Source organism: Natrix helvetica (genome assembly GCF_964273705.1).
Source record: "Natrix helvetica genome assembly, chromosome: 2".
Taxonomy (NCBI): Eukaryota; Metazoa; Chordata; class Lepidosauria; order Squamata; family Natricidae; genus Natrix; species Natrix helvetica.
This window is the reverse complement of record NC_138552.1, coordinates 252,561,283-252,586,736: the sequence shown is the minus strand read 5'-3', so window position 1 is coordinate 252,586,736 and position 25,454 is coordinate 252,561,283. Positions and strand designations below refer to the sequence as shown.

At 38.7% G+C, this 25,454-nt stretch overlaps 3 protein-coding genes across 14 annotated transcripts in view; 1 reads left to right on the top strand and 2 right to left on the bottom strand.

Moving 5' to 3' along the window:
- LOC309386879 (cullin-9-like) overlaps positions 1 to 2,969 on the bottom strand; it is a 35,345-nt gene extending 32,376 nt beyond the window's left edge. The window contains exons 1-2 of one of the 2 annotated variants that reach the window (XM_081942779.1): positions 2,872 to 2,969; positions 312 to 917 (exon numbers count right to left, since the gene is read on the bottom strand). In XM_081942779.1, coding sequence (XP_081798905.1) covers positions 312 to 903 — 592 coding nt within the window. In that variant the 5' untranslated portion in view covers positions 904 to 917; positions 2,872 to 2,969. Of the gene's footprint in view, positions 1 to 311; positions 985 to 2,871 lie in introns of both variants that reach the window. The other variant, XM_081942780.1, reaches the window with a different exon arrangement.
- A 1,513-nt stretch (positions 2,970 to 4,482) lies between these two features.
- MRPL2 (mitochondrial ribosomal protein L2) lies at positions 4,483 to 15,131 on the bottom strand. 4 transcript variants are annotated; one of them, XM_081944756.1, is made up of 8 exons: positions 15,038 to 15,131; positions 12,629 to 12,720; positions 11,653 to 11,818; positions 10,199 to 10,340; positions 9,360 to 9,475; positions 6,471 to 6,581; positions 5,323 to 5,396; positions 4,483 to 4,746 (listed from the first exon to the last, which is right to left on the bottom strand). In XM_081944756.1, the coding sequence occupies exons 2-8, from the start codon at positions 12,695 to 12,697 to the stop codon at positions 4,534 to 4,536; spliced, it is 891 nt and encodes a 296-aa protein (XP_081800882.1). In that variant the 5' UTR covers positions 12,698 to 12,720; positions 15,038 to 15,131; the 3' UTR covers positions 4,483 to 4,533. The 4 variants fall into 4 exon arrangements, with proteins under 4 accessions (XP_081800882.1, XP_081800883.1, XP_081800880.1 ...); XM_081944757.1 differs by having other exon boundaries at positions 12,629 to 12,717; positions 15,038 to 15,061; XM_081944754.1 differs by lacking the exon at positions 15,038 to 15,131 and adding an exon at positions 13,401 to 13,536.
- A 24-nt stretch (positions 15,132 to 15,155) lies between these two features.
- KLC4 (kinesin light chain 4) overlaps positions 15,156 to 25,454 on the top strand; it is a 59,296-nt gene continuing 48,997 nt past the window's right edge. For 2 of the 8 annotated variants that reach the window (XM_081944748.1, XM_081944750.1), the window contains exon 1: positions 15,190 to 15,353. The gene's annotated coding sequence lies outside the window, so the exon portion shown is untranslated. Of the gene's footprint in view, positions 15,354 to 25,454 lie in introns of all 8 variants that reach the window. The other 6 variants (XM_081944747.1, XM_081944749.1, XM_081944744.1 and 3 more) reach the window with 5 other exon arrangements.

Sequence of the window (25,454 nt, the reverse complement as noted above, 5' to 3'; positions counted from 1 at the left end):
AAGTATATCATAACTGAAAACTTTGGTGTATGTTCATCAACTATAAATTAATTTTTAATAGGCGAGAGTTACTCAAAATTTTCCCCAATGGCTCAATCATCACCTTGAAGTATGTATCAACATCTAACTAGTTAATATTTCTAATTCTATTAAGGAAGGGATTGAAGGTCTATTCAAATCAGTAAGAATAATGGGTTAGCACTGACTTTCTGTATTACCAAATGTGACTTTCAAGTAAGCATATCTAAATACTTCTAATACCTCAGGCAGGAATGTTATATTAGTTGTGGGCATCTCCTAAGATGTCATACCTGCATCATGACAAGCCAAAGCTCTCAGCATCTTCCCAGCACTACAACGGATATGCTTTTCCTCATTACACAGCATCTTCATCAGAAGAGTAAGGGCCCCTGTCTCCTTGAAGATAGTCATCAATGAGCCAATACTGGCATAAGCACTGAGTATATGGATGGTATTCAGTATAGACGACTGTGGAACAGGGATGCTTGCTAGTTGCCAGGAAGCTCGCTGCACCAGGTTCCTGACATCAGCTTTCATCTCTGCAAGAGAGGCTTCATCTAAAGTGTCTTCAGGAGGGAATAAGTTAGATACATTCTGTTCTATCACTTGTTCCTTGGGCTTCCTCTTGCCTAGTAATGTTGGACAGTTGGCATATATGTCCTCTGATGACATCCACATCAAGATTGTCTGTTTTTTACCTTCAGTTGAAGAGGCTTCAACACTGTTTTCTGTATCATTATCCAAGCAAAGGATGTTCCAGGCGATCAAGTACTCACTACAGCCATTGTGTCCACGACGTTGCCGAATTAACTCCTCGGGATAGGCTTGACATTTGGGTCCAAGTTGCACCAGCACATCCCCATTTTGCCTTTTAATCCTCATGACAGGGAATGTATCTGCTGGTGTGATAAAAGGCAGGTTATGTCATGAAGAAAAACCAAAAAGGCTTTCAATCTAGGAGCCCTGAGAAGAAAAGTGCAGGAATACTTGCTTTGGCATAACTATAGATTGCTATAAGAAAACTTGCCCAGTTAAGAGAAAGTTCATCAAGTAATTATTTCTGTTGGAATCAGAATAGACTTATCCATTAGGTCAATAGGTACAGCAACTTAGGGCCAGTATTCTTTTTAAACATAAAGACTAAATGAATAAATTGTACTTATTTGATGCTTTTTAATAAGTAGCATCACTTTTAAAGTTGTTTAAAACAGATGTCATAAAAGGATGTACAAATATAAGGTAAAAGCTTGGTGTTCTGTTAAAGAGAGAACTTTGGCAGAAAACAGCTTTCTTTACTCTAGATGACAGATTATTTTTTTATAGTACCACATTTATTATAAAGGAATTGTGCATCTAGATATAAAAAGAATGGATACACATAATCAAAAAAAGAGCACCTTCAATATTGGTAACTGTCGCTTAAAGGGCTATATAAATTATTTTTTAAAAAATCAGATCTGGAAAAATTATGAAGTGCAGTAACATGAAAAATAGACACAAGGCATTTTTTCTAAGAGTCAGCAATGCTTATCTGATGCTATTTATATATTCCCTATTTCTTATTTTAACCAGAAAGGACAGCATCTGAATATTTATGAGCACTTCACATTATCTGATACAATGCAAAAAACAATTTAGTGTGGGAGTGTGAAAATATTTACAGACCCTTCACATCCTGGACATAAACTGTTTCAACTCCTAGTCTCAAAACGACGCTATAGAGCACTGCACACCAGAACAACTAGACACAAGAACAGTTTTTCCCGAACGCCATCACTCTACTAAACAAATAATTCCCTCAACACTGTCAAACTATTCACTAATGGTGCATTACTATTACTATTAATCTTCTCATAATTCCTATCACCCATATCCTCCCACTAACGACTGTATGATTGTAACTTGTTGCTTGCATCCTTACGATTTATATTGATTGTTTCCTAGTTTCCTGATTTGATTGCTTATTTGTGTCCTATGATTCATGACAAATGTATCTTTTCTTTTATGTACACTGAGAGCACATGCACCAAAGGCAAATTCCTTGTGTGTCCAATCACACTTGACCAATAAAGAATTCTGTTCTATTCTATTAATTCTGTCCAGGCTTGTGGGACTGCTATTTTTATCATCCATAATGAGATATGTTAGAGGACACGAGTCTAGTTTAGTCCCAAGACAGTTTCTAGTCAAGAAGCATGAAAATGTGCAATGTTCTGAGCGGTGGCCATATTTATCTGTGCAGCATTCACATGTTTTTACTTCAGATTTTGTGGGGTCTTTAAAATTCTTAATTTTAACCGTAAACACAACACGGTAGCTACGCTAAAATAATGGTTGCAGCTGCAGGCAGAGGTGGTGGCCTGATGAAAAGTGCACATAGTCTCAAGTAACCAAACGCCAGTCTTTTACACATGAGGTGTGGCTATAAGGGTGGGGGGGAAGGGCCGCTATTGCTCGCCCCGTTTCCTCTTGAATTGATTTATTTTTTTCTTTTTTAGGGCCAGGGAACCACTGCCCCCTTTATGACTTGTGGACTTCAACTCCCAGAATTCCTGAGGCAGCATGGCCGGCTCAGGAATTCTGGGAGTTGAAGTCCACAAGTCATAGAGGGGCCACAGTTCCCCACCTCTGTTCGAGACTCCAGCCGCCTCACGCTCAAAAGGGCTCCCAAAATTGCGCACCGGCTCGAGCCTATCGGAAACCGAGGAAGGCAAGTCCAGGGGGCGGAGCTTAGGGGCGCGTCGCCCTTCCTTGGAATGAATAAGGTACCCCGCGGGATCCTCTCCCACTCGGAACGGGGGCCTCCATGCAATGGTAGCAGGACTTGAAAGTCTCGAGCTTCAGCCTTACCTTAAACGCTGCTCCAAAACTTAGTTGTCAAAGCAGCAAACCGCCGGCAAGCCTTGCTTAGCAACTTCCATTTATTTACCCTGCCCAGTCGCTGTCTCATCCGCTTGTTCTGCGCATGCTGCTTATTATTAAAATAGTTACGGGTCCTCCGACAGGACATAATTATGTTATAATCGTTTTTTTCAAAGGGGGCTGTTAAACTCGAGAGAGGTTAAGTGTTGCCGTATTCTTCTTTAGGAATGAACGTAAAATACTTTCTGGGAGTGTGAAATCAGTTTTTTCTCCCACCGGTTATGCATTATCTTTCCTCCCCCCCCCCCAAGTTCACTAATTTGCATTTGCTGCATGCTGATGTGCTACTGTAATGATGTTAATATACTTTTATCAAAGAACTAGAAGACATGAAACAATGGATGGAAACAAGGAGAGGAGCAACCTAGAACTAAGGAAAAATTTCTCAAGGTGAGAACAATTAACCAGTGGAATGCTTTGCCTTCAGATGTTGTGGATGCCCCCTCCCTGGAAACTTTTAAGAAGAGATTGGACACCCACTTGTCTGGAGTGTAGGTATCCTGTTTAAGCAAGGGGTTGGACTAAATGACCTCCAAGGCACTTGCTAACTCTCTTATTTTATGTTCTGTGTTCTAAAATTTTGTTGTAAAATTTTGAGTTTGTTCGGCACCCAACAAAAGAAGTCTCCAAGGCTGGAAGTTCCTCAAACTTCCATTTTATTAGAGATGTCATATTGGCACAACTGGGAAAATCAGAATCTGAAAGCTTCCAGGTTTTCTCCACCTAAAAGAAAGTCCAAGCACCTACTCAGTACCCACATGTCCATCACATGGCCCAATCAAAGCACCATCCCACCTGGAGATGCCTCCCAGTCGCACCCTTCCAGGTGCAGGGCAGAATGTCCTTGACTCTCGGAGAAAGGAATGTTATTATGACTATATATCACCCCACCTCCATACAATCCCCCCCTCCCAATTTTCCACAGCACTAAATTTGGCAGGTTGGAAGATCCAATGCCCCAGATAGCTTCCAGGGTGCTCTTACATTGGAGGTTTTAAAGAAACGATTGGACAACCATTTGTCTGAAATAGTATAGGGTTTCCTGCTTGAGCAGGGGGTTGGAGTAAAATACCTCTAAGGTCCTTTCCAACTCTGTTCTTCTGTTCTGTTATTCTATATAAAATATATTTGCTATTGTATCTATTAAAATTATTGACAGTTGTTTGCTTCGCGAGTTTGACCATGTATAGCCAGTTTAATGAGAAAATACAAAAAGCCATAAAACAGAACTATTTTTCTAAAATGGACTACAAAACAAGGGAAATCGGTTTTAGGACATTCAGAAACTCCCCTTTTGTGTAGTAATTGAGTTAAATTGTTTCTCAATAATTGAAAAGGATTATCTCTTTAGACATCAGACTAAGGGACATCTTCCTAGAGAACTTTTAAGAAGTCTAAAAATAATTTAAAAGCCTTAGGCTCACTAACTCTATGTAGAGTGGACTATAACTGTACCAGCTTCATACTAAGTAAGCTATTTTCTCAAGAGAATTCATTAATACAAAAAAAAAGAGGAAAGAAACACAGTAGCTTTGCAGGTTGCAGGCAAAAATACACTTTATTTAACAGAATTCTAAAGAGCTACTTATGTCAGCCTTGCGAGGCTGACGCTGGCAGGTTCACATAACTTTTTATTGCTGGGAGGGGCCTGATCTTGCGTCCAGCCCATCCCCCTTTCCGCTGCCATAAGCCGCTATTTGGTCGCTTTCCCAGCCACCGGTTCCGACCAGCTTTCCCAAGGTTTCGTTGGTTATGCTCAACATTGGAAACTCGTCCCACTGTAGCCATGCATGTTTCCAGCACCTATAAGAGTAAAAGAGGAAGCAGAATATTCAAGATATTTGCAGGCACCAGACACAATTATATTCTTTGTGCTTTCAATAGCTTTTAAATGTTCAAGATCATAGGAGAGAGAGAAGACGACTGCCTTGAGGCCCACTCCAACTGAACTATCCCCTTCTAACCAAGAGCCATTTATTACCATTCTTCCTGTGAGAAGAAACCTGGTTTTATATAATCACAGCATCAACATCTTGAGTTTTGAAAGCAAGTTCTGAACAATTTGATTCAACACAGAAATATTCAAATGATGACCCCACATAAATCTCCTCACTAGAGGCATCTGCAATGGAGCGAGGGAGGCAGAGTGATACAGAGTGATACAACACTGCAGGATCGCCATACAAGCCCCCCCCCTCCCTCCCCGCCAATCCCTTTTCTACAAGTGTTGGCATATCCCAAAAGAGGCATTGCTTGTAGGGAAGCACTGATGAAAAAAAAACAAAATAGATGATGCTCTTCCCCATCAAGACAATTCTAGGTGTTAAAGGAGCCTTGCCTTTTATCTTCACTAATACTCCCGAACTCTAAAGGGCTTACCTGTATTTGCCTCTTGGAGGGCAACTGTATAATGGCTGTTCCACTCATTTTCCTCAGTATTACCCCACAGGTGCCTAAAAAAGAGTCAGCAAGACTGCAATATTTTGACCAAACACTGAATTAGGCCAACAGAAATTATCCAACCACAAACATTTTTCAGCCTATTCCAATAGAAACATAAATCCAGGATCTGCCAGTTTTGCCTAGGCTGTATTGGCAGCCATTATACAAAGTTGGTATCTGGCATCAACCCCTTAGCATTTGAGATTGGAGTTATTACTTAATCTTTTGAATCCAGTCCATTGTGTTGACTATGAATACATTTGGATGATAATCTGAAACTAGACTGAATACAGCATCAAATTAATACTCTTGCTGCATACATTGGACCTCTATTAAACATCATCTCTTGGTTTCCAGCATTATCATCAGCATAGATATACAATCTAAAACACATTCTGAAGATCATGTTCTCCAATACCTAATGCTGGAGATAGCTCATCCTTTTTAATTAACATAATTAGAATGACTAGCATGAGTCCTGATTGTAACTTATTTGCTGACTGTGTGAAGATTCCACATTAATTGAACAAAATGATTTAGGAAGGATTCATGCTGATCTATCTACAAGAGTTTCTCCTATCCCATTCTGGAATATGTGGTATTTTTTTACAACTTTTTATTAGGCATCTAAGCCATGAGTTAAGCTAAGGAAGTGTGGTTGAAGGGACCTTTGACTACCCTAGGTTTCATTTTACCATCTAACACTTACCAGATGCAGTTTTGTTTGCTTTCGTCAAACATAATTGCTCAACAGCCAACACAGTACGAGTAAATCTTATTTAAACATAAATTGCTAAATAGGGAGAATACTATAACTCTTAAGAAACTGTTAGTATTCTGTTGCAGGTTTCAAAACCAATGTACAAAAGTACAATTCTATTGAATGACCTTCAGAACACCTTCTAAAACAGGGGAGGAGACATTGTATGCAACTTTGGGAAATGGACTCAAAACACAAAAACATCAACAATTTTGGTAAATTGGACTGGAAAGAAGCCAAGGACTCCCAAACTGCTTTGCTTCTGACTGTCCAGATTTGCTTCAATTTGCTTCCAAACTGTTTCTGGCTTCTACTGGATCCTGACCTGCTGCTCGGATATACTGTGCTCCTTTCCCAGGATGACTTTCCAAGTTATTTATGAGGGTTCCAAGTGGCAGAGCTCCAACTGGATATGCATCCCCATCATTAGCAGAGACTGAAAGACAAAAAATAAGGACACTGAATATAAATACAACAAATAAACGTGGCTAGTAAAAAGTAGCATACCAGGGAAAAATAAACAAAATCCCTGCAAAAACATTGAGAGGAAGAAATGAACTTAGCTCTCGTGTAGGAGCTAAGTACTAGCAGAAGGGGGAGAAGGGGGCTGCATCCAAATGTGTATCCATTTATGCACATTTTTAAGGAGAGATGCATAGTTTAGGCTCAACTAGACAACCTTAAGAATAAGACAGAGTCACTTAATTTTTTAAAAAGTCACAATTAATACTCTCAAATAAATATTTTGGGCCTACAATGGAGTCCTTCATGATTTCTGAGTTTGGTTTTTGTGTGCAGACATTTCATTATCTAACTAGGTAACATCATCAGTGCAAATAAGTGAAGGTTTGCTCCCTGATTATATAGTTTCTCTTAGAACACAGAAAGATTCTGACAACACCTCTGTCAAGACTACACCTCTAAGACAAGTTGACAAAAGGAAAACAAAACTCCAAACCAAACTGATAAAGCTAAATTCCAGAAGCAAAGAGATTGGTAATTAACACGTCCAGCCACCCAATATCCACCACAGAACCCAATATCCTCCAGAAATATCTGAACTATAAGACAGAGGATGTCAATCGGTTAGAATTCTTTGCAGCCTGGGAAGCAGCATTTAAAACCGCAGGACTTGCCACAATGATTCAAGAAAGCATCTACCGTGTTTCCCCGAAAATAAGACAGGGTCTTATTTTTTTAACCCTGAAATAAGCACTTGGCCTTATTTTCAGGGATGTCTTATTATTTTTGAGGTGCAGGAGGAGGTGAGTGTGGCTACCTCATGGCTGCTGCTCTGTTGGAATATTTTTGGGGAGGACTTATTTTCAGGGGATGGCTTATTTTAGTGCATGCACTCAAAAGTCCGATTGGGCTTATTATCCGGGGAGGTCTTATTTTCGCAGAAACAGGACTGGTGATGCTACCTAGTTTGATAACGAAACATCTGCAAGAAAATAACCAAGTTCAGAAAGCACCAAGAACTCCACAGTTCAACTCTGAGCTACAAATATTCTCAGTAAGAAAACATATGGAAAACATCATACTACAGACCAGAAGAAAACAGAATCAGAACTAACTCAAAACAGCACTTTGAGACAGAACAGAGCAGCACTCAAAAATGTACAGAATGACCAAAACCATCATTATCCTCTCATCAGACAAAGGCCATACTGAGGTTATCATTGACAGAACACAATACTTATAGAAAGCCAAAGAACTACTGGAGGACAAATAAACCTACATCCCACAAACACCAACTCAATCCAGAAACTGGATAACTTAACCAAGAAATGTCAAATCACAAAAGAACAGTGGCAGGATATTTTGGAAGGATATTAAAACCTGGATTTGCTTATTGGCTGCTCGCCGTTGGAGGTAGTTGAGGGAATAATAAGACTTTATCTCATTGCCATTCGTCGCCTTGGTTCTGCTTTTTTGCATACTTTTACATTTTTAATGGGCATAATTTTAACTTGCTTTTTTATTTATCTTTTTCTTATTTGTAAGCTCTCCAGATTCACCTTATCAATGCATATCAATTTAATAAATTTATACAAGCCCTACATATCCATTCATAGATTCAGAACTAGCCAAAGAATCCATGACAGCAGTGCTACACAACACCCTGGCCTAGACAAATACACTATGATTGAAATATCCAGACTCATGGAACTCATCAACCTCTGCCTCACAACGTATTTTCAATTTGATAGACAAATATATCAACAACTCTCAGGAAGCCCAGTAGGATTACCATTCTCAAAATTCATAGCATAGATCAGTGGTCACCAACTGGTGGTCCACGAGAAAAATTATTTGCATTTTTATATTGCACTAAATGCTATTTATCTTTTTTAAAAATTCATATTAGTGGTCCACAGGATTTAAAATTATAAATTTAGTGGTCCCTGAGGTCCGAAAGTTTGGTGACCCTTGGTATAGACCGTAATGCAGCATTTAGAAATTACAACACTCACACACAAAACCAAAAGTATGGATCTAATATGTCTAATATCTAATATCTAATATTGTCATAATAAAACTTTGTCATAATAAAAAAGGAACGACATGAGACAATCAACATCTTCAAAGAAATATAATGACAAAAAAAAACAGCACACAATCTTTCCTACATATCCTCAGCAAAAGAAATGATAGCAAATTAGAAATTCAAATCTTTAATAACACAATCCACATTAATGCTCCATTACCAATATAAGAACCCACACTCTCACAAGAGGTGCTGTGGAAAAACAAGGACAAACACAATGAAGCAACCCAGAATACCAGAAATTGGAATTAGACCATCTATACAAATGACTATACAACATCTTCAAATAAATGCAAAACCATGAAAGTTTATCAAAAAGTGCCTGAACACTCAACCCAATATAGCACAACCAACACAAGCTATAAAAAGGATAACACTTTATAAAAATGTCAGAAACTACAAAAAGACTGTTATGACTACATGGCATCACTGCAGCACACACAACCCTAAGTTATTTTTTTTTCTATTTGCCTACATCATTCCTTAGAAAAGTAGACTGTAGCCAATCCTTCAATATTAATATTAATAATCAGCTTGCAATATGATGCAAAAAGTCTGCCTCAAAATTCTTCTTTGCTTAGCTTTAGGTTTGGAGGAATTATTACATCTTGAAATCTAGCCATTCCCATCTTTAGTAGCTTAAGTAGCATTTCAAACATTTACCTGCCATCCTTTCTATTTTTCCTGAAGTTTTGATGATGTCACCAACCGCCATGTTTTCAGTTGCAATGATCCAGCGTTTCCGTTTCTCTCCAGCCACTAGAGCTATATGACCTGATCTTCAAAGGGAACAAAATAAATCAATCAATAAAAGATGAACAGTTCAAAGGATTAGCTTTATTCAGAATAAAAAGTAAACCAGCTGGGCAAGAAAGATAATGTCAAAACATTATCAAAACATTTTTGTACAACTGTTCAGAGATAGAAATCTATCAGCATTCTGAGCTAAGTGGGATTTTGGAGAGACAGCTACTACCCAATCCCAGTTATATCAAGACCTTTCATTTATGTAGGCTGCTCTGACTTCCATTCCCTGAACACAATAAAAAATAACTTCTTGATATGAACCATGGAATGACCTATTTAGACAATAGATGCAAAGTGAAAAATAGCTTCTTGATGTGAACCAGAGAATGATCTATTTAGACAAAAGAGTTTTTAAAACTACACGTCTTCCACCAGCTGTCTTTTCCTAATACTCCATTGCATTAGTGTTTCTATAGTAGTTTGTTTTTCTTACAGTGATCAGTTACTTTTCCAATGTTACTTAACGAACTCAATCTTGATAGCATTCTTTTCAGGGAATTATCTTTTCTCCAGGGCCTTTTCATACTAAGAATTCTGTATATGGTGTTTTTAAGACTATCAAGTTGCTCCGAATCTGGAGATATTTCCCTTATGTTGGGCTGTTGCTATCAAGCAATAGTATTTACAAAACTAAGATGAAATTGAAACTCAACAAACCTTCAATCTGCTTGTCAACTCAGTTGCCTATTACTCACCTACATGGATCATATCGGACCAAAAGCACTTTTTCCTCAAATGGACTAGGCTCTGCTGCATTTGGATAACGCAGTCTTTGGAAATCAATCATACGGTAGCATTGTTCATTTCCTCCTCCAATTCCATGCACACGGATACGACCTTATGGTGGAAACAGTACTTTTAAACCATCATGTATTGCACTGAAAATATATTCCAGCTGCAAGATTTTTTAAAAAATGTTACAAATCTCAAAAGTGCATGAAATGGAAATTCATTGTTATCACTGAGCTCTCATAAAATATTCAAGCAAGAATTTTAATTTCACAAAATTTGGTGATTTTACAAGAATTTAGCATTTTCACTTTTAATTAATTAATTTGGAGGACCTATAGATGGCATTCCATGAAGGTTTCTATAGAATACTCATAGAACATATGGTACTGTAGTATATTAATTCTAAACATACCATATTGTGAATGTCATGGCACTACACACAACATCCCTTGTAAAGAGGGATTTTAAGCCATCAAGAACATTATCACTCATGTTCACATAGCACACCTTGCCATTTGCTTTTGTAACTCACTCATAACATATGCCTGCAAATCAGTGGCACACTGATACAAACTCCATAGAATTCCAGAAATGCTCAACTGATAGAATTAAATTAGGCTGAACTATCCACCTATTGAGATCAATAGATAAATCAACAGAATTGGATCAATTCTCATGGAGGATTTACAAATCTCCCCAGAAATTCCATTGCGTGTTATCTAGAGTTCATAGCTAAAGTCACACACATTATTAAGCAGCTATAACCAATACTTGGCAAAGAGACTGTATTTTGTCAGACGCTAGATGTCAAGCCCATACATACAGATAAGGAACAAGAAATAGCATAATGATACTAACGAAGAACAAGATCTTGCAACAAATCAAGATATCTATTTTGCCCCCAGCATTACCATAAATCCCATCAACTTCACATACATAAGAGACCCCTTCACATGCTTGCCTTCTAGTGTAATATATACCATTATTTGCAGTGTCCTTCTGGATTCAATGTAGGACCAAACAAGCAATGCTTTGCACAAAATAATACTCAGACATCAAAATAGGAACAAAGTAATAGTTGGGCATTTTAAACTTCTAGACATTCCATTCCAGATATCAAAGTACTCATTTTGGATACAAGAAATTTCACAAGTTTAATCAAGCAAAAGATTGTTCATATACAACAGAAGGTTTCAGGACATCTTAAAATGTTTCAACAAACAATGAATTTTTAACACATTATAATTAATTGATATAATACTTTTTCCAATGTAACTGGCATCAGCATAACCATCCTTTCTTCTGCCCTCTTCTCCTTTCCTTTCTCCCAGTTTAAATCCTACAATCTAGTCACTCCTCTGTATCTGATGAAGTGAAAAAAAACCTTACAGGGACAGAATTGCAGGTCAGAATGTACCTGTGTGATCTCGACCTCCTGTCTTTGGTTTGGGAATGGGCTTAATGGTATACTTTGTCCTGCATTTCCACAAAGCATCTTTAGCTAAGACCCAGGTAGAAGTACTGATTTCACGGGATGCACCAAGTTGGCTAACCAGATAAAGCGGGCGGAAAGATGCAGATATCTAGTAAAGGCAAGACAAGCAAACAACAGGATATGATGAATGGTAAATTTTTAACTGCAGGGGCATAACTGGATATAACATGAATGAAAAGTTTTCATCTTTGTTATTTAATGTTTTAGAAAATATACCTTCAAATACAGTGACAATTTAGCAGCAAAAACTGCTAAAACATTTAGCGGTTCTAAACTATTTTAAAACATTTTGCTATTATATGTTAAATATGAAGACATTTTTGCAGGTTTCCTGCGAAAGACAAGCTGCTTCATCTAAAAATTAATGGCATATAATAAGCAAGAATATTCAAAACTAAAAATGTTGCAATCAAAATAGATACCTGATTATTAAAATCATTAACTTTAATTAAGATGTTCACCCTATTTACGTGTTTGAATCAGGAGCATTTATTTTACATTAGAGGAGGAAAGGCATCTACAAATGTCTAGAAATATTTACACACACTGTTAGGTAAACAGAATCTCTAAAATATGGATCTCACTGATAGACTGGGCCTTGAAAGTTAAAGCTTAGTTCTGGCCTTAATATAGCAGAAAAATAATTAAGATGGTATAAAGCCCACTAAATAATTCTAATATTATTTATTCTTTCTAATAATTCAGAAAGAATAAAAGCAGAATAAAAAGATAGCATTACGTTCCTATCCAATTTTTTTCTCTATCAATTTATGTAGGTGCTTTGAGCTCATATACAAATTATATTAGAGATATTTGCTTGGAAGAACACTACTACAAAAAGATCCAGAATCCTGTATAATTTATAATCCATTTGGCCAAAACAGCAAAGTAAATATACCTGTGGAAGATGATGACTTGAAGACAGCAGCAGGGAACCAAAATTCTGGATCAAGTTTGATATTGCCATTAGGAATAACTACTTACTTTCTGCTGTAGACAGAAATAAGACAATGACCATTAGAGTTAACACACACATCTTAACCCTTTCATTCATAAGCAAATCTACATCTTCAATTCCTCCCATATATTCATGGTCTTTACACGATCAGACTACTTTTATTCAAGTCTATCACAGTCTTCTCCCTTTCTCTTAGTTTGATACAGAACACATAGGCAGATGGAACTAGCAGACCGGGTTGTTAATGGATGCATTCCTAAAGACTTGTATTATTAGTGCATAAGCACGGGGAAATATTTTATATTTGTAATATTTCTGTTTGACAGATTGCCGTGCAGGCCAATTGCAGAGGATGGACCTGCATTGTACTGTAAAAGGCAGATTTGAAATAACAGGCTTATCCTTAAATAATCCTTTGCAGAGGATCGCGGTCATATTTGCAAAAACACATTTCGTTGCCATCTTTCTCACTTCATTTAGCTGAAGTCAGGGGACCTGATTTCTCTTTATAGTCATAGATCATTTGAGTCCCACTGACTTTGTATTAATTCCTCCCTCTCCCCTGAGATCACGCACAGAACGAATTGAGCGAGGATGTTTTTATAACTTGAAAATGTTACAGAGCAGTCTCCTTTGGCATACAGAAGGGATATTCCGGTAATAATATCTGTCGTTGGAGGAACGAAGTGTCTCCCGATCCGCCTGCACCTACCCACAATCGCACTTCATAGCGCAGCCATATCGCGGTCTCGTTCCGCCACCCCAAGCCGGAGCATGCGCATTCTGAGCCGGAAGTACAATACGAAGAAAGCGGAAAGCTTTGAGGACTCCGCTGGTTTTCATGTAGAAGGGATCTGGCTTTGGTCACCAGCTCGATTCCCTGATGTGGCTGGGTTGCAGTTCTCATCGTCCCAGCCAGGAAAGCAATAGTCGGAATGGTGGGAACTGAAGTCCCACTTAAGAGAGGAGCTGATTAATCTTTTCTGCTACCATACATAAGAGTCACAACCTGCCACCCTCCCTCCCCCTCAAAATGCACGTTCAAGAAATGTAGACACTGATTCAAAATGGGTTGGATCTTTTCTTGTTCAAACATGTTCGTTTGGGAAAGAAAAATAGCGGCGTAATCTGGCGATCTACCCAGAACTATTCGCTTTATTAAACCTTATTTGCTTGGATGTGTACCAACGAAGGGTTTGTTGTTGTTCTCCGGCGTAGAGTTCCTCTGCCTTTAAAACAGTTTGGCGGACAGGATTTTCGGAAGTGAAGTTTCCGATCTCCTAGATCGGAAACAGTCTGGCTTTAATTTGTTGCAATTAAAAGACATCGTAATCCATTCGATAGATTCTGCTTGGCAGATAGTCGCTTGACAATATGATCTTCAGTCGAGGCTAGGCTTCATTGCGCCAGCTCTGGCTCCTTTGGCAGTAAAGTTCATGCCCCCCACGTCCCCCAAAAGTGGCCAATTCTTTTCCCCCCTGAACCAACTTTTAACGGCAGGAGTAGGGCGCCACCGAAGATGGGTTGCAAAAGTCCTGGCAAACGCTAGATAGCGGCAAACCCATTTACCAAGTTCCAACGCTTTGCTACGCTCTACGAGCTGTACGGAGTTTTGCAGCCAGTAATTGGAATCGCAGACCTCGTTACCAACCTTGATAAAGGTCAGGTTCGAAGTCTATCGTGTGATCGCGAAGAGTAGACAGCGAATTGGTGGCACATAATCAATTAATCAAAGTTTGTTGAGTCATCCAGGTCTGATTGCCCCAAATGTGTTTTTTTTCAAGAGGCAACTGGACATTCTTGTTTTTTCCTTTCACTTCTCATCCAAGAAGCTTCTTCAGCACTGACAGAATAGTGGGGAATGGAAGGATTTATATTCCTTGCAGATAGCTGATAATCTGCAGCCTTTCAGAGGGTCGTTGAAGCATCTGTGTCCTCAGGGTCACCTGAGTAGTGCTCCTGGTTCCTGTAGTCTGCAATTTTTCCTCTGGAAATCTATTCCTACTCCTACTCCATTCAAAGGGCGTTCATCCCGAATGGTATAGCTAAAAGTCTGTAGAGATTCTCAGTCATCCAGGTCATGGTTGTCCCAAAAGGTGCTTTTTTTTTTGCTTCTCATCTAAGCTGAATGAAGAAGCTTCTTGGGCCGAAGAAGCTTCTTGGATGAGAAGCGAAACGTCTTCAAAAGAAAAATCAAAGTCCAGTTGCCTCCTGAAAAAAGCCCCTTTGGGACAATTAATCAAAGCCTAGCTCGGTGTTTTTCAACTTTGGCAATTTTAAAAAGTGTGGATGTTAAAATTGCCAAAGTTCAAAAATCACTCAACTAAGCTTATTAAATACATGACGTACCGTTCCGCGCCCTCTCCCCTTGTCTCCGCCCTTAAAGGGAAAAATCAGCTATCCAGATGCATTTCGGGACGCGTCTGGCTATCGCCTGGCGGCCATATTGGACTTAAAGGGGCTGCGGCAAAATGGGGGAGGAGCCAGAGTGGGAACTGTTTTTCTTCTTTCAGGGGCGGCCGGAGCGGCTTCGGGAGATCGGGAGTCTATTAAGCGCATGCGCGCTTCCTCCTCCATCCTCTGACTCTTTTTCTTAAGAGACCCGAAGGAGGCCCAGGTAGGAGCTTCTCCGTGCCTCTTTCTCTCTTACGGAGGCGGGGACATGGTGAGTTATCCTCGCGGAAAGCGCTCATCTTGGCCCAAGAAGCAGCTAGCGGCTAGCCTGTCTGACAGACGAGCATAACGTCGGTTAGGGAGACTGTGGAGGTAGATGGGGGGTGGGGTGGCCCCAGAGTACCCCCGGGCAGAGGCGGGTGAGCTACAATAACTGGCTGAAAATAGCGGTTTTTCCATAGGCGTTTGTGTAATTTTACACTGGCGTTGGATGTTTTGTGGAAGAGAATCTCCATAGACATATTTTATGGAAGTATATACAATTTAAGCGACCGGGCTAATCCATCTGCATTTGAAAACCCTCCTTTTCATTCCTATACGGGGGAAATAGAAGGACCGTGATTATTATTATTATTATTATTATTATTATTATTATTATTATTATTATTATTATTATTATTATTATTATTATTATTATTATTATTATTATTATTATTTTTTGCCCTTGTAGATTCAATTGGATGCTTAGAGTGAATCCGGGCGTACATTTAGCCTGGAGGCACATGATTAGACATTGAGAATCATGTCTCAAATCCTGCCTTTTCTACTCACCACCACCACCCACATGCGCACAATCCCTGTGGCCAATTCCTTATTTGCGGTTCAGTTGTCATTGTGTTTCCTTCTGGAAGGGTGTGTCTCTGCACTGCTGGCACAGCAAAAGGCAGGGCTCCGGGCTATGGGGCAGGTGCTGCTCCTTTGCTGACAGCGGTTGCCTAATTTGTGAGATAGGAGGAGCCGATCCGGCTGTCTTCTCTACTGTCTAAGAAAATGATTCAAAACAGCTGCTACTAGGATAGGTTTTGGATTCCTTTAGGGATGTTGGATAAGGGTGATGCACCTTCTAATATCCCAGACCTTTATCCTCTTGGAATATTATTATGTCTGAGCTCTACCAGTGAATGAGTTTAGAATCAGTCTGATCTGTATTTTTTGTTTTGTTGTTGTTGTTGCAATATTTCCCATCAAATTTGCACTGTAAAAGTTGAAGTATTTAGAACCAGGGATAAAATGATGGGTTAGAGATCATTACTCTGGAAGTAATAACTACAAGTTCTTGTTTAGGTGTTTCCCTTCCCCATTCTCTTCTTTGATGCAAGACAATCCTTTAATGTTATCTGCTATGTTTTCTATAGCTACAATGTGGTAATGTGAATCCTGTGATGTAATATTTTTATAACTCTATTATCATTTCTTATTTCCTTTATATACATATTTCAGGGCAATGTGATAATCTTTTGTATGGACTTCTGTTACAGTTCACCCTTTTATTAATCATTCTGATGGCTGAAATTTTTGATCTTTGAAACCAGTTTTGGGAGGAGCTGGCATGCTTAATTGCAAGGTTCCATGTGTATGTGGCACTTTCTATATATATAATAATGATGCTATTGCATTTCGGTAGCTGTGGGCTGTGCCATCCTGAAGAATGGAAGTTTAATGGATTCTTTCATTTCTAAAACTTTAGGCAGCCTTTTAAAAATAATTACTTTCAGATGTAGTTATATCCAGAATTAGATATGTGCAGTTTATATTACATATAACTAAAGTTTTCATCTTTTTAAAGTCTTTTTTTTAATGAGATATCAAAACAAAACATACTTCTGTTTGATCTTCAGTGTAACTTTTTGTTACATTTAACAGAAGATGGAAGTGGGAATGATGATCAGTTTTGCCATCTAAGCAAAAGTTGTCTCCCAACTCCAGCTGGTTAGATGCTTCTGGCACATTTATTATTTATTAAATTTGTTTGCCACCAATCTCTCCACAAAGTGATTACTACTACTCTTTTTTCAGTATAGGTTCTATATTGGTACCATGGTGTAATTTCCTGCACTTATAGAAATTGACTTTCAGGTATATTGGCCTACAAAAAGGATAAAGAGATGAACTTGGATAATTATATATATACCTTTAAATATATCACTTATCATATGTTTTATCCTCTATTTGAAGAAAGAAACATATAAGTTAGATTACTAAGCATTACTTATTTTGGCTTGCTTCAAAGGAAAGAAAGATAAGATTTGAATTTTAAAATAAACATTAATATTTCAAAATATTGATTATTACTAAGGTTGCAGTCCTTAGTTTCGCTTGTCATCCAGGAAGCTTCTTCAGCTCTGACAGCATAGTGGGGAATGGAAGGATTTATATTCCTTGCAGAAAGCTGGTAATTTGCATCCTTTTAGAGGGTAGTTGAAGCACTTGGAGGTTTCTCTGTGTCAATATTGCTTCAAGGACAATGTGGTAAACCACTTTTGAAAAACCTTGTCAAGGAAATTGCAACAACCTGTTCAAGCAGTCTGTAAGAATTGGACATAATTGAACAGAAGGGGAAAAATTACTATTCTTCAATGTTGATGAGTTAATGTACTGTACTATACTTTAGGATAGTTTAGGAGGAATAAAACAAACTCTGTTGCACATATCAGTCTCCTCTGATATCTTGATACTTATCTTCTAAAATATGATACCCAAGTTGCTTAATATAAAATAAGCCCAGATTCGTAAAAGGAACCAGTCTGCTAGTTAAATTGGCGCACAAGCACAAAGCGTTTGGACTGCTGTAAATTCATGTTTCCAAAAGCTCAGGGGCCAACCTTCTCAAGGAGCTTGGAAGAATTACTATAGAAAGGCCAAAATGAGATTGAATAAGAGATCTTACAATAGGAAATGGGTGGGGAAGGAGGAAACATTAGAAAATCTCAAACTTTCTCAAGGTTTCAGTGTACTACCAAATAAACAGTAAATTGTTGGTGAAAAAGTGTATTTGTACTCATGGTCTTTGTACAGAAGATTCTTATTTAAGATGAGAGCAAGAGGAGTCATTAATGCTTTAATTTGCAAGTCAAGCACACTGATTGAATGTTTCCCTAGTGTTTTCTCCTTAGATTTTTTTTAATCCTGAGAATTTCTGTCATAAGCCAAAAGCTGCCTATATAAAAGAAAGAATTCAAAGTATTCAATTGATTTAAGCATTGCTTTATATTCTACCATTCATTCCATTGTAACTTCTTTACTGGAATTAGAAAGAAGACAGCAGGTTGACAATCATTTACTGAATTAGATTTCAAGAGACACTATTTTCAAATGACATTATAGCACACAATTCCAAGAGATTTGTGAAATAATTGATTTTAGATGCACATTTCTAGGTTTAAAATTTTAGGCATTTAAAAAAATTAATACTGTAAGGCTAATAATTAGTCTTTGTATTATAAAACAATACCCATATATGCAAAATCTGTTTGATTACAATTCACATTAATTTGGAAATGGTTATGATCTTTTTTTCTTCCATTCAGATGTTATTTTTAGAAATAATTTATCATCCAAATATTTCAATATAACAGCTGTCAAAAAAATATAGACTATATTGTGAGAATTTTTACAATTTGCAGATTGGTTTGCCCTGTGCTATCCTTCTGTTTTAGATTCTAAAAGAGCTGTGAAACTTTTTATTTAGTATCTTTTATAACATTGAAGCAATACAGAAAGAACACTAAAAGGTGGTTTGGTAGTGTACACAAATTTTGAATTTTTCCTTAAATTCTGAACAACCAGAAGGAGGAGTAACCATTTCCTGCTGGGATATAGAGAGACAGGGAGACTTACTAGAAATACTAAATGTCAAGCTTGTGTAGTTGGAAGGATGTCTCCAACTAATTTATAAAGAAGTTGGATTATTTTTGATGGGCAGTACTCAAGGCGACATAGCACTTAATATTTGTGTGTGTGTGAGAGAGAGAATGAGTGAGTGACATAGGCTGGTGGAATGGGTGAAAGAAAATTGCTGAAGGATGACTGATAGCAGTTTCATTGGATGATAGTAGTATTTGAAGATGTTCAGATTGCTGTATCTAGTATGATTGACAACTTAATTAGCTTATATTTCCATTTTATGCTGCTGGCCATTCCCCAATAGTAGTAGCGTATCCATATCCAGGCAGGTGGTGGAATAATTTCCTCATGGGTCGTCTTAGCATCACCTAACTCATCTCCATTGCTGATGCAATTAGGGTTAATTTCTGTTCTTCCTTATTCTTTGTATTTCATATAGCTAATGCCAAACTGCAGCAGTTAGTTTGTTTTTTAGAATGTATACAGTGACTCTCTAGAGTTTCTGTGGTCTATTATTTAACTAGCTTGGAGGAGAAACAGGCAATTTAAATGAGACCTACATCAGTATAGGTACTAAGTGTGGCTAAATCACTGGTTCCCTTTCATGTGTTACTGGCTGTTCCAACTTGCTGCAGGGTGCCGTGGATTGGATCCTTGTGCAGTAATCTTGTGGTGTATTTTGGCTTTTCATTTTTCTGCATTGCATACCTGAGCATATCTTTGTTTATCTGAATAACATTTTCCCAGATTACTGTTAAAGCTGTTTTCTCAGTGGCATAACTACTTCACAGCCAAGGGATTGCAGTATTTCCCATGTTTTACTGGAATTGTTGATGCGGGTTGGTTTGGTGCTGACAGCATGTGGGTGCCTATTCCGGCCTAACAACAGAGCTACTATTGTTCTGTACAGATTAGAGGCATTTCTTCTGTATCAAGCTGTGGAGATCTGTAGGGTCAGCATGAATAAGTTTTGTGTGGAAAATGGGCAACATAAACAATAACAATAAAATATCCTCTTTGTACTTTTGAGAGATTTCCCAGGCTTATTGGAAAAGTCTCCCCTGTTCTGAACTCGTCTGGCAAGATTTAACAGAGCAACGTAGGCTTTTTCCTTGCATAAAAGCATCTTAAGATTGCCTACCTACTCTAATTTCAGGCTATCCTTAGTGTTCCATAGCTGGCTGGAGAATTCTGGGCATTGAAATTCTCACATCTTAAAGCTGCCAAAGTTGAGAAACACTGGGTTAAAGTATCTCTTTTTCTCCATCTGGTATGGCAACTGAGTTTGTAACAGGGACAGGAGGAAAACAAATATTTGTTCTGTGGGGAGCTCCATGTTGCTTGGTTGAGGAATAAATGTTGTTTCCACGTGTTGTCTCTCTAACCTCTCCAGAGCATCATTTGGGCGTTTGAAAGTGCAGATGGCCTGGAAATATATCATGCTACATATTTAAGGCAGATGGCAGATGAAAGCCTAGCACAATGCAATAGTAGACAAAACTTGAGAGGAACAAACAATTGATCATTTATCATTGCATCTGATCTTGAATCCATTCAAGGCATTAAATCAGACAGGATACTTCCCCATGCATGCATGACATAGATCCAAAAATCAGCTGGCCAGCGGGAGGCGCATGTACCGTGTTTCCCCGACAATACTACATGTCCTCATAATACAGCCATGCCACATTTTTCTGGTGGGCAAAAATATAAGCCCCCCCACACATATAAGCCCCCTGGACAATCCCCCACCTCTGGCCAGGCAGAGTGCCGCTCACCAACCTAGCAGTATCCTGAAGGTGCCAAGCTGCGGGTACCTGGGGGAGGCAAACGTGACTGTGTTGCTTGGCGCCTTCGGGATACCGCTAGGTTGGTGAGCAGTGCTGTGCCCAGCTGAAGAGGGGGGTTGCCAGGTGGCTGCTCTCTTGCAAGCGGGCTCCCAAAGAGCCAGGCACAGTCTCATGGGCGAATGGCTGTATTGCGCTGTCGCAGCAGCATAACACAACAGCTATGAAGCGACCACGCTCAAGAGCAGCCACACGGCAAACCCCATTTGCAGGCGGGCACAGCACCATTCACTGACCTAGAGGCATCGCCAAGCCGCGTGAGCGCCTGTTCGCCACTGCCCGGCTCCCGCGGCTTGGCGCCTTCCAAATGCCAGTGAATGGCGCTCTGCATGGCTGGAGAGGAGGGTTGCGCAAGCGGCTGTTCCGCTCTCGCTCACTCACTTCCCAGTCTCACGATGCATGGCCCAGCTCTCGTTACGGAGCCAGGGCACCTCCGCTGCCGCCATCCCAGCCTGGCTTTTTCTGCGGCTTCCAACCCGAGTCTTTCGGCAGTGGCTGCTCTGGGCACACACTCTATGGTTGTGTGCTCTGCAGGCAACTGGCCCACAACCATAGAGCATGTGCCCAGAGCGGCCACTGCCATTCGCCCATGTGGCTGTGCCCGGGTCTTTGGGAGCCCGCTCGCAAGAGAGCAGCCGCCCGGCAACCCAAAACAATAAATCCTCCCTCCATAATAAAGCCCAACCCATATTTTGTAGGTAAAAAGAAAATAAGACCCTGTTGTATTTTCGGGGAAACACGGTACATGCGCGGTGGAGCTGAGCTGGGACAACGGCTCACATGCTCTGCGTGCCACCTGTGGCACGTGTGCCATAGGTTCGCCATCACGGGGATAGATTATTAAAAGAACATGAGTCATTAAAGTGGTAAATTTACAACTGTTCTTATAATTGCTGCAAAAAAATTTGATTTCCCCCCCTTTGACACTAATAGTTAAAAGGTTTATTTCAATTTTATTACAGCATATTACTTTTCTTTCCATACAAATCTCTAAAACATTTCTATCCCTTTCCCCTTTTTTTACTTCTTTCGGTTTGACCCCAATTATTTTCAACACGTTTAATTCTATTCATTCTGCTGATGACTGCACTCCTCACTGAGTCTTTTTTACCTTTCCATTTTTTTAAAAAAATGTATCAAAATTACCCTACATTTTCTTTCAAGTAGACAGACTACTTTATGTTTATTTTGTTTTTGACCCATGTTCTCTCCAACTGTTTCCCCCCCACACTACGCACATTTCTTTATCATTCTTTTATCTCCCCCCCCCCCCAAAGTTATTCTTGTATGGAGTTCTTGGTTCTCTCTGAGCTTGGTTGTTTGCTTGTTCTTTACTGAATAGGTAACATCACCAGCACTAGTGAATGTGGACTTTGCTCTCTATTTATATACAATAGTTTGCCCGGCTAATATTGATGAGCTGTGGTTTTCTCCTTGGTAGTTCTTGATTATGCCATTGTTTTCTGTTTGATTGTTTGTCTGGTGTCAATCCCCATTTACGTTGATGTGGGTGTCGGACAGCATGTGTTCTGGTCTTTTTTAAAAATTTCTTAATTTTTTGTTGTCTCTTTAGAATGGGGTGTAAATGTGGTTTATTTCTATGCATCTATTAATGGCTCCAAGAATTTCCTAGCATTTTTGTATTTGGCTTGGTCCAGGATGCTCACAATTTCCCAGTAGAGACTGGCTGAATCTGTTCATGTGTTGTGAGATTAAGGAGGTTTCATTGTGTCTTTTGCCTGCCAAGAGTTCATTCTGTCTATCCTACATAGTGATCACTATGTCCTTATGTGTCCTTTTTCATACCTTGTCTTAATCTAATTCCACAGGCTTCTTTGGCACCTTGTAACATAATTCTTTATATCAGTGTCTAAATACTTCCACATACTCAGAGCCACTTTTCATTTATTCTATTAGGTGTTTATTTTCTTATTTTCACATAGAAGATTCATACAGGAATCTTTCTACCCACACGCCCCTTCCATTTCTTTTGTTTTGTTTCATGTTCATAGCTCAAAATTAAACACAGAAATAAGTAAATAAATAAATACATTCACATCTACATGAAAAAGAGAAGGTGGAAAAAAGAAGACTAGAGTTAAAGAAAAGGGAAAAAAGAAAAACATAGTTGAAGAAGTGACTTTCATTCTTCTGTATAGAATTAAAAGCATCATCATTCCACCTTTCTCTTTAACATTACAATAATCACTTCAGCGCTTTATTTAATATTTTTTCAATCATCAAATCCAAAAATCACCATTTCACATTTTCCCCATTTACAGCAAAAAGTCCAGTTCCCAGTCTTTTATTAAAGTATTTATTATCTTGTCTCTGACCAGGCAGGTCAGATTTATCATATTTCCTAGTTCTGCCATCTTTGCAGTCCATTCCTTCATTGAGGCTATTTCAGTATTTCCCCACCTTTGTGCATTTAATAACCTTGCTGCAGTTACCATGTATAAAATCAACCTTCCATATTATTTTCTATTTGATTACCCATAAGTATCTATTTAAAAAAGTTCTGGTCTCCTCTCAGTATTTATCTTCTAAATTCTGTTATCACATGTATTTGTTTCATTTCTTTTTTGCTTTTTCACAAGTCTACCATACATGGTAACAAGCTATCATAGACATAGTCCATGTAAGATGCTTCACTATTAGAGATCACCTTTCTTCTTGAGAATAGTGTTCTTAACTGCAACTGGAATTTGATAATAAGCACGTGACTTGCAAATAGTAGTTTTCAGTTACTGCGGTAAGGGAAAATGTGCACCTTAGCTTTTAACTATTCAGGAAAATATGACATTATAACATTTCAGATACCAGCAGTTCCGTGTCGATATAATAGCTGAGTTGATCCACTCCTTCCCTCAATTTGATATTATGCTTGTCGTGAAATGTATTGTCAAGAACAACAATGAAATATTAACATAAATGTCACAAACAATATATAACACTCTTTTATGCCAGTTCACCACCTACTTCCATCCTTATCAAGCATCTTTAATAGCAGGGCAGGGCAGGGCAGGATTCAGATTCAAAGGGCAAAGTGTTATTTGGAGTATATATATTTGTGTGGACGCAGAATCTGCAGGAACCCTTTAACCAAATGTCTTTTCCCAAAATTGCTTGCCAGTTTTGGGGATATATTCTTCAGTCCAAAGAAAAGGTCTGTCTGCTTTAAGGTGTTCCTAATTGCTGTGTTGTGCAGACACCTGTGTTCCAAATCACATTTGGCCCTTTGAATCCAGATTTCTATGCAGCCCTGCTTAGTATTTATGTAATAAATGTTAATTGTTATAAATAACTGGAGTCCCTTTATCTGAAAAGTAGGTTATTAAAATAGTATTTATTGTTACACTAAAAAAGATGGTAACTGCATTTTCTGATTGATCCTAGGGATATTAACTGGAGGAAACTTAGTAATAGTAACAGAATAAAAGAGTAACAGAGTTGAAAGGGAACTTGGAAGTCTTCTAAATAACTCCCTGCTCAAACCCCTGCTATACCATTTCAGTCAAATAGTTGTCCAGTGTCGTCTTAAAAACCTTCAGTGTTGGAGCACCCATAACCTCTGGAAGCTAGTGATTCAAGATTTTAGAGGAATACTAAACAACCCACGACCCATTAGGTCATTCTTTCAGAAATATTTCCTTTGGATGGTCAGGTGGCAAAAATGCAGAGTGGAAGCAGCTTCCCACTTTCTGCCAACTTCCCATTGACTTTGCTCATTAGAAATTGGCTGAGAGCATCAGAAATCACAATCACATGACTGCGGATAACCGCAGCAATGTTGCAGCAGCAAAATTTTCAGAATAAAACTGTTATGAAGATCCTGGAAATGTCAATAACACAGAAGTATTGGGTCCTGGATTTGTACACATTCTTTAACAGATTTGAGGTAGTTGAATTTTAAAAAAAATTGTGCTGTGATGCCCCATTAACTGAGGATTACAAATAGACAGGAGAGATTTAATAGTATATAGATAGCTTTGGCCAGCTTGCACTTACGTGCAACATTAGCCTTCCTTTTCCCTTTGCTCTCAGGCCACATTTAAATTTTAATATCCATTAATGTAACCTCCTGCAGTTCAGCATGCAGCTAGCTAGAGAAAGCCAAAATGCATTAGCAGTTGGGTGTGGTTGGAACTAAGCCATCTTTGATATGAGAGGCAGAGTTAATATATACCCAGCAGTAGAGTAGAAGTCTTAACATTTCCACTCAATTCATATAACCAACAAACAAGGCTTCCTTATACTTGGATGTTATAGTAACCAATCTACTACTTGGAGCAAAGTCTAGCTCTGCCTTCAACTTCTTAAAGCTTTGGTTAGGTCTATATTTCATCAAAATATATCATAACCCTGCATATCACCTGAAGATGTGTTTATATGTTAGAAGTGACAGCAGTAGAAGACTGACATGTGTGTCTTGGTCTTGTCATACCTTCAGATTTGAGGCTGAGGCTTCATGGATTTATTTTTAGTTCATGATTGTATTAAGAGAAATAAGGGATGATGAGACCTTGCTTTATAAGAAGATGGAAGTTCTTCTCATGGTAGGCAGAGGTAGAACAATAACTATAAGCAGGTCTAGATTGCATTGCAATTAAAAAGACATT